Here is a 9619-nt window from a genome sequence, read left to right as displayed (position 1 = left end):
AAAAACGCAGACGCTGCGCTGAATTTTCCGTTTGCCGCGCGAGTACATTGCCTCGCCGTCTCGACGTTGCTTACTCTGTCTGTCTGGTCCTGCCTATTACCCAATATTTTATAATAGGCGCATGTAGTGTAACTCTATCGTACTTTTTGTGTGTCTTTAGTTTTCTTGTCAAAAATTTGCTTAAATCCGAACACGTAACTTGAGCAGATTGCGCAAACGCCTACCTTACATTTCATGAAATTGTAGGTATAAACGCTACAAGCCTCCATTTATAACTTTATGATTAAATCTTAGGTAGAATTGACTAAGATAAAAAATCAAAAATTAATTAAATTAAATTGGCGAATTTATTACTATAAAAACTACAGTGTGGTCTAATTACTCACGTCATTAGAGAAAAATCGCAATAGGTATTTGCAGTGTCTATTTAAATATATGTCTACATTTTCTGTCAGTCCGAATTGTAGTGTAAGTAATCTATTAATCCAGAGACTTGACATTACCTACTAGTATAACAGCTTCACACGAATAACTCTAGCCATAACCTAATGTTTGTAAATCTAATCATGTTTTGACAACCATATCGTAATTAATTAACACATAATAAATACATTTATAATGTCGATAAATTAACAATAAAGCGATTATTAATCACGTACAGTTAACATCATTAGTAGCGTATGTAACAATGCACCAAAAGTTATGTCAAGCAGGCAGGCAATGGTCGCGCGATAAATGATTAAACATCAGGCCGTCCCTATCGCACTTACTAATAATGCGATAGAGACGGTCTGATGCTTTATCAATTATCATTTATCGCGCGACCATGCTTGCCTGCCTGGAATACTTTTCAAAGTAATATATCGACATTACGCTTTCAAAAGTCTATGTCTAACCAATTGCAATCCTAGCCACTCTACAACCATGTCAAAATGACAAGCAGTAAGAGATTTCTTAAAATCTGATTTATAACGTCACCATGACATAGTTCTACAGTGGCCAGTTCCAATTGGTTGACTGTATATATGTATAGAGAGGATAGAGACATACCTGTATCTTTCTGTCCAGAAAACTTTTGAAACGCAAAGTTTGATACACTACTTTTGATGCCGACTGAACAACACGGGAACTTGACACCTTTGAGGGTATTAAGTCTAATCTAGTCTACCAAGTGAATGCATGTCACACGTTACTGTTAAGGCATCCTCAGTCTACATAAAATGTCCATCTCTTTCCGCTAGCGTAAAAAACTAAAAAAGTACCTATTTTTGCGAAATAACGATGAAAGCCAGCCGTTTGTAAAAGCGAAAGAAAATATGTGGATAAGAGTTGTAAGGTATAAGAATATTCGTGCTTAAGATTTGACAGGTAATTGTTGTTGAAAACAGATGGCGCTATTTATCTGTGTATGTAATTTTATTGATCTATGGGATGGTCGAATGACATGTGAGTTATAATAGATGTTACTGCCTAAATAACATCGTAAAGATATATTTGTAAATAGTTCATTTTACTGGTCCTACAATGTCTACAAGAAATCACCTATATCATACAAAGTTAGACAAAGTCTTGGGTACTTATAATTAAGCCTCTTGTTCAACTCATATACCTACATCCTAATAAAATTACGTCTGTAAACTTTTAAAAAGCACAAAATGGGTTAATTTATATGTTTGGTTTTCTATAGCCAAATCAGCCAATACACAGGACAACCGACAATAAATACCCTTGGTCTCTGGCCTGGCGCGAACGCAAAATAAAGTGCCGCTTATGAATCCGGCCAGTTGAACAATGTTATGCAACATTTTTACTAACCAACTGTTTTCTGTTCATATTAAAAAAAATATTTATTTTATAGCCTGACCAGAAATATATGATTGTCGAGAGAATGCTGTTATTGTCATATAATTAATTAATTATACGGTTGAGAAAAGTGTTTAAAAAATATTTATAATGAAATTCCGCAACTAAGCGCGTGATTATGTATATTTCTAGTCAGCCTTTACTTTTTAATCCTTTCAAGCGAGTGGTGTCAATTAAAAGTGTATTAATGCCTATGTGGCGACGTCCAATAGAAAGCTCTCGCTTAAAAGGGTTAACCAATTAACCATAAACAAGGTTGCTGTCAGGTCATGAAATGAAACAAGGTTTTTGAAATAAAACATTTATTATAAACAATTTAACGGCATAGAATACAATCAAATATAATAATACATATTTACAAACTTAAATACTACGTTACACTACCTTTCCGTCGAGCTTATCATGGTAATCAACAAAACATTTTCCTGGGCACAGACCTGGTTTGCTTGGGCATATAGGGCAATACTGTGTAGTATTAACCCTTTTTTTATTATTCATGTAGCACATGACGCATCTTTTTCTCTTCACTCTATTTTTGCCGTCACGCGCTAATTTAAAAGAAGCGTGACGGAGGCTGGATGAAGCTATAGCCCTTGGCAAACTATCTGCTGTGCCGCTTTTTACCAATAGCCCTATAACAGTTTGCCTGAAATCATATAGGCACATAGGCTTCTCGCCAAATCTGTTATACAAGTTGTGTGCATTACATAACATTGTGCTAAAAATGTGAATGCCCAATTTTTTGTACCAACGTATAGTCTTATGTTCTGGATTGTAATATGACATCATTTGGTCATATCTGTCGACCCCCCCCCCCATATGTTTATTATATTCCAAAACCACGTTAGGCTTACATTTTGAAGTATTTTGCCTAGTCGTATAATCCTGCCACTCGCCGTCATGCTCTGAGGAAATCATAATAACTTCACGGCGGTCATTCCACTTTGTTATAGAAATACCATTTTTAGAATATGCCGAAATTTTTTCTTGGTCTGCTAATTTTTTATTTTTTATTTCCAACGACAGTCCTTTCCTATTTGGGCGTAGAGTACCAGTCACATGAGTATCATGTTCGATTAAAAAGTTTGTCAGTGAAATCGAGTTATAAAAATTATCCATGTAAAGTGAGTGCCCTACGCCCAATTTTCCCTCCAGCAAGTTTTTGACAACCTTGTCTACGTGATTTTTACCTCCTACTACGATATCAGCCTTTCCTCCGTATACTATAACTTTCAATACACAGCCAAACTGGTCAGTTAACAAATACAGTTTAACACCGTATTGTTGGGATTTGTTTCTTAGGTTCTAGTAAACTGTTCCTAATTCCGTAAAACTCATTGGTACGAGCCGGGGTTCGAACCCGCGACCTCTGGAACGAAAGTCGCACGTATTTACCGCTAGCCTAAAATGCTACGAATAAGAAAATTTGAATTAATCAATAATCACAAGCAAGAAAAATAACGAAATCCGTTTATCTAAATGAGTTTGGATTGTAATTGTAACCCAAAGATATCACAGTAATTAACAAAGAATTAACTAAAAAAATATGTCTCTTACCGGCAGGTTCAATCACATCCACACCCATGTCGTTGTTGTTTATTTCTTGCATCATTGCTGTTAAATCAGGATGCATATCATTCAACAAAGGCGAGTTCAGGGTTCCAGTGTTCGAAGCCAGGCCGTTCGGGTGAAGCAGGTTCGGAGTCCAGTTCATAGCACAATTGTTTAGGAGGTCAGGAGGATTCAAATTCCGGGCATCCATAGCCAAGGTCACAAAAATCACAAAATACGAAATCACTGAGGGAGGAGTATAAAGTCGCCAACGAATAAATCGTGACTAAATAGAATTTCCCATATTACTCTAAAATACATCCTAATAGAGGGGAGTTTTTGTAAAACCGCGTGAAAGATAAGACGACCGCTTAATTCGCCGCCGCTCAGGTGCATTCATTGTTTATTGGCCAAGTGTCACCGATAATCTTACATGTGGCCGGTCATGATCTTTGTTTTGGTGAACGTCATTATAATAGAAACAATAGAGCACTTAAAAACTGTTATAAACACCACGCAAATGTTTAGAAAAAAGCTTGTCTTGTAAATATTTGTCACACACTTTTATGATATACAATACAATTACTATTTAGTATGTGACTGTTTAAGCCACCCTGTTTTTGTAATGAAACAAAATAATACAGCATGGTAATAAGTTTGGTTCTTAGAAATGTTGCTTGCTGCCATCCAAACAGCAATACGTTGTAAAATGGTACAAGTTGCAAGGAATTTCGTCATGAAATAAGCTTTAAAACAATGCAATAAAGTTTATTTTTGCGTGCTACGAAAATATGTGTAGTTTTTACAAGTAGCGCCAGGCCACGGCGACCCATACCTTGAGTCGTGTCTATAACTTCAGGCATATATATATTATTTATATTTTTGAAATGTGGATTCATCCATTTGCTTGGAATACGTATGTATCTCGAATTTCAGAATATTTACTATATTACACTTATAGTAAACCGAACTTGAATATTCTAGACCCCATTTCACTAAAAAAAAACAACTTTATATTTTTTTTATTCATTACACCTAATAAAAATGGTTGTTAGCTCAAATTATACTTACATTATTACGTTTTGTTTATGTTTAAATCAGAATTTATTCAGAACTCACATGCGAGTCATCGGCCCTGCGGAACTGTTCCGTCATGACTCATAAGCTGAGTTGCTGGCCATGAATGGGTTAATAGAGAACGTCGCAGTTTTCTTATATGGTTTTCTTGGGCTTAAGGAGGATATGTTTATTTCCGTTCAAAGTACCTATTTGATCTCAATTGCACACCGAATATGAATGTTATTAGGTAGTATCTCTTTAAATATCATTTGATTGAATAAAAGATTTTTATACCTATCATAATATAGTATCAATAAAATCGTATGTGACATTTGTAAAGGGTTTTTTCTACTCCCGTAGTGTTATTCTCGTCATTTACAGTGTCGTGCATAGATCTTGAAAACCCTACATAAAAGATGCCAGCCTCCGTCCGGTGCCCCGCGCAACCACGCATACGATGTAGCTCTTAAAGCATTGTTAGGAAGCCTTTAATGGATATAGCAGGGGCGCGGGGCCCGGGGCTGGCGGCGGCGCGGGGGGAGTGCGAGTGCAGGAACAGAAGGGAGGGCGACAAGTAAAAATACAGGAAATAGTGCGAATTTCACGAAAGTTATTCTAGAAAACTATGAATAAGTAAGTGTACTTATATGGTTGTAGAAAAAGTATTATATGCAACGTGTTTAGCTGAGTCAAAAAATACTCGTGGCGTATTTATTAAGACGCTGACAACACCCAATGACCTTGACGCTAGCGTACACTGTCTATTCGTATGGGAGTAAGTGAGAGCGCGATGTCACTAAAAGAGGGCGGCTAGGTCCGAAAAGTACGGAAAAATATTAAAATAAAATAGAAAGATGCATTATTTGTGCAAAATGTTTCGTTAGTGTTTTAGATATGTATATTTTTGTTATTATAATATTAATTAAAGACAACTAACTGAATAATTGAAATACATAGAACCGTTTAATGACGAACTCGAGACCAATCTTTGCAATTTTTTTCTATCGAGCCGATTTCAATAAATCGTGTATCGAATACGGCTATGTTCGTTGAAATATAATGAATGATAACACATATATGCAGAACGGATTAAGTTTGAAGTTAAGCGACACTATTGAGATGTACATACAGTAAACTGCACATATAATTTGGTTTTCCTAGAAACAAATTTACATGCAGCGGGTCAGTTATCTCTGCATTTTCAATAAAATTCTAACTAGGGCTGCACGGGAAGCATGGTCGCGCGATAGACGATAAAATAGCAGGCCGTCCCTATCGCACTATTTGTAAGTGCGGTAGGGACGGCCTGATATTTTATCGTCTATCGCGCGACCATGCTTCCCGTGCTAGTCTTATTTTTCGACAAAAATGATAGAAATCAGCGGGCCTAGCACACTAGCGTGATAAACCTTATCACGTCAGACCGTCCTTTTCGCACTAGGTATTTGTAAGTGCGATAGGAACACACAGACGCGATAAAGTTTATCTCACTAGTGTGCTACGCCCACAGCTTTATATCCACGAAAAAGTAGCTGAAAGTGTAATTCAGTTGAATCAGCGCTGCCAACTCGTGGACGTGTTCGGATCATATTGCTTAAAGATTTTTCTATAGGCTATGGCCGATCCTGAGTTGATATAATTAGGGTCACCTCAAGACAAGCACACCTCGGACACTGCCGATCAAATATATGAAAGAGGCGCGTTCCTATCACACAGTCTATCTAAGCTCGTGTAGGTGAACGCGTACTATGCAGGTCGACTGTTCGCGTTTTTGACAGGCGGTAACTGTGAGGTAACCGAGAGGGGGTGGGCGGCACTTTCAGCGAGGAGCGGGAGTGGCCATACTGTACGATATCGATAGTACTCTTTATTATACCGCGCCTCAATTGAAACAAAAGAGTCTCCAAATCATAATATTTATTCATCCTCCTTAACAACATGCTTCTTGCGTTCCGACACGTGCGGCACGGCGCCCGGCTTGCTGTGCGCGCGGCGGTTGGCCTCCTTCCTCTTGCCTTTCTCCTTGATAGTCTTGATCTCCTTCTGGGCGTTGAGGATGTGCTTCGGGACATGCCTGTGGCGAGCGATGCGCCGGATTTGGGGGTGGTTGGCGAATTTCTCTTTTAGAGCGTCGGAGTAGTTGAGGGCGGTACGTTCACGTGGTTTCAACTGTAAGAGACATTTAATTTGTATTAAATATATATTTAGCAATGTGGAAACAAAAATGCCTGTTTTTTAGGGTTCCGTAGTCAACTAGGAACCCTTATAGTTTCGCCATGTCTGTCTGTCCGTCCGTCCGTCCGCGGATAATCTCAGTAACCGTTAGCACTAGAAAGCTGAAATTTGGTACCAATATGTATATCAATCACGCCAACAAAGTGCAAAAATAAAAAATGGAAAAAAATGTTTTATTAGGGTACCCCCCTACATGTAAAGTGGGGGCTGATATATTTTTTCATTCCAACCCCAACGTGTGATATATTGTTGGATAGGTATTTAAAAATGAATAAGGGTTTACTAAGATCGTTTTTTGATAATATTAATATTTTCGGAAATAATCGCTCCTAAAGGAAAAAAAGTGCGTCCCCCCCCCCTCTAACTTTTGAACCATATGTTTAAAAAATATGAAAAAAATCACAAAAGTAGAACTTTATAAGGACTTTCTAGGAAAATTGTTTTGAACTTGATAGGTTCAGTAGTTTTTGAGAAAAATACGGAAAACTACGGAACCCTACACTGAGCGTGGCCCGACACGCTCTTGGCCGGTTTTTTGTTACAAGCATAGTTGGGTGTCTAAAGCAGATTTTTTTTATGATAAACCAACTTTCTTAATACATATAAATAATTAAAACATATTCCTATTCCACGGATATGTTACCAGTTAAAATAAATAGTATAGATTACCAGTTAAAATAAATTCCAGATATGTCGGCAAGCCATGAATATTAATTAACTGTTCATCATTTTACATTTTAAAAAGCCTGCTAAGTTTTATGTCTACAGGGGTAAATATTCAACAGGTAACAGCCACTTTAATATTAAAAACTATTATGGATGAGCCGTGGCAAAAGCTGGGATAACCCAAGGAGGATGATGATTATGGATTACTTACAACACCAAGTTTTTCCGATGCTCTAGCTTTCCACATCCTGATATTCATTTCATCTGATCCTGTGAGCACATACTTGTCATCCAGGGACCACTTTACACAAGTCAGTCTCTGCATTCTCTTAGTGTGATACACATCTCTTGAGTGCCCCTTCAGACTTTCAAATATCCTCACAGTTTTGTCATAACTGCCGGCAACAAATTCCCTGCCAGTCGGAGAATAGTCTACATCGACTACCGCTGATGTGTGATCTATGTGGATGTTTATTGGTTGTTTTAGCTTTCTGATGTCAAATGTGTACAAGCTAAAAAAAAAATTTAATTAGGGTAGTCCAATTCAATCTAAATTTAGATAGAGAAATAGATCTATCTAGATCTAAATGTAGTTGACAAAATCAAAAGTGTAAGTTTGCATAACGAACATTGAAATATTTGTAAAAATAATGATAATGATGAATTGATGACATATTCATTTTATACATTTGATGAATTGACTGCTTGCCAATATACATCGAAAAAGCATGATGAAAAATTAAGCCTACTTATAATCTTCATTGGCAACAGTGAATATGAAGGCTTCCATGGGGTTCCAGGAGAGTGCATTAGGCCGCAGCTCCATCACCACTCTCCTGAGAGGCCCAGTTTCACGGCAGTCATACAATATCACACTCCGGTCACTAGCACATGATGCAAGAATATTTGTTTCTACCTGAAACACATCAACAGAAATTGCTTTGAGAACTCTCCTTGTTCAATAAATTTTGGGGACACTTGTAATTACAATAAATTGCCACATTAAGAGCATAAGGGCCCTAGTTCTCTAATTAAGAAAACCACATGAGTGAATCAACAATTACCATGAAAATCATGATTATAGTACAAAAGATGTTACAGCAGTTCTAACAACAAGAAATCGTTGATAGAAGGTGAGGAAGGTTGATGAAGTAATAGACCTACATGATTTATGTAACTAATTATGTATTCAGTATTAATTTAATCATTGCTTTGCATGTACAAAAGATCTTATAAATGGTAATGACTCAACACAACCCTGTAAGATACTGCAATAAAAATAATAAACTAAAACTAAGTAATGAATAACACTATATACAAGATATATAAGTATACATAAATAAATATTATAGGACATCTTACACAGATGTATTAAGCTTAGCAGCAAAGAATATTATTTATTGTTGATGTTACACATATCTTACCTGGTTGAATGCAACATGATGAAGACTGTCAACCCCCCATTTAAAAATTTTAATAGGCTCATTTCTGGTATTCTCCCATAGCTGACAATGCTCACCGCAAGTTGCAAATATGGGCTTATTTCTGTGATGGGTTATCCCCGAAACAACTGAGGCACTCAAAAGTGTGTTAATAGGGTCTTCATCATCCTCACTCAGGACTTCTGTTTTCCATGTCTTTATAGTTTTATCATCGCCAACACTTGCAAAAGTTGTCCCCTTTGGAGTGTAACAGATACTTCTAACCCAACCTTCATGAGCAATAAAATTTCTTGTACATTTTCTAGTAGCTAAATCCCAAACTCTTATTTCTCCATCGAACGCGCCGCTGGCCAGTACTGCGAGCCTACTGGGATGTTTGGCCATGCAAGATACTCCATCTCTATGACCGTCAAGGCTTCCTATAAAGGGCTTGGCAAATACTCTCTCTAACTTTACTGCGTTCAGTGCTCGAACGTACTCACGTGGTGCTTCTAGAGGATGCAATGCAGGGTCATAGTTCCTTGGTACTGAAAATTAATTATTTTCATTATATAAAATGTATTTATTTACATCCGAGATGATAGTGTTAGCTGTCCACATAACCTATAAAAAATATAGTGCTTACATTTGTGGATATCTCTTTTAGTGGCTCGAAGGTAGTCTTCTGGGTTTCGGCTTATAACTTTTATCTTAACTTTCGACATGTTCAGAATGTGTGGAGAATTATTTATCTGTTAATAAACCAAATACAATTATTTTAAAACATTGCACCATGCTTTAATTAGAGATAAACTGTCAAGTGT

The 9619-nt window shown here is 37.0% G+C and overlaps 1 protein-coding gene across 1 annotated transcript; it reads right to left on the bottom strand.

The window, feature by feature from the left end:
• Window positions 1-6373: 6373 nt before the first annotated feature.
• LOC125227122 (DDB1- and CUL4-associated factor 13) lies at window positions 6374-9616 on the bottom strand. The gene is made up of 5 exons (XM_048131342.1): window positions 9442-9616; window positions 8799-9343; window positions 8124-8290; window positions 7586-7886; window positions 6374-6642 (listed from the first exon to the last, which is right to left on the bottom strand). The coding sequence occupies exons 1-5, from the start codon at window positions 9518-9520 to the stop codon at window positions 6391-6393; spliced, it is 1344 nt and encodes a 447-aa protein (XP_047987299.1). The 5' UTR covers window positions 9521-9616; the 3' UTR covers window positions 6374-6390.
• Window positions 9617-9619: the final 3 nt, after the last annotated feature.

The sequence above is a fragment of the Leguminivora glycinivorella genome, chromosome 1 (genome assembly GCF_023078275.1).
Source record: "Leguminivora glycinivorella isolate SPB_JAAS2020 chromosome 1, LegGlyc_1.1, whole genome shotgun sequence".
In the NCBI taxonomy this organism is placed as follows: Eukaryota; Metazoa; Arthropoda; class Insecta; order Lepidoptera; family Tortricidae; genus Leguminivora; species Leguminivora glycinivorella.
This window is presented reverse-complemented; position numbering and strand designations above follow the sequence as displayed.

What these genes read in the sequence shown, in the direction of transcription:
- LOC125227122 (XM_048131342.1), bottom strand. Translation starts at nt 9,520, where the DNA reads ATGTCGAAAGTTAAGATAAAAGTTATAAGCCGAAACCCAGAAGACTAC. An exon ending in ATCATGTTGCATTCAACCAG is followed by an intron (nt 8,291 to 8,798) that starts GTAAGATATGTG and finishes GATGTGTTTCAG; the next exon opens with GTAGAAACAAATATTCTTGC. An exon ending in CATCGGAAAAACTTGGTGTT is followed by an intron (nt 6,643 to 7,585) that starts GTAAGTAATCCA and finishes TGTCTCTTACAG; the next exon opens with TTGAAACCACGTGAACGTAC.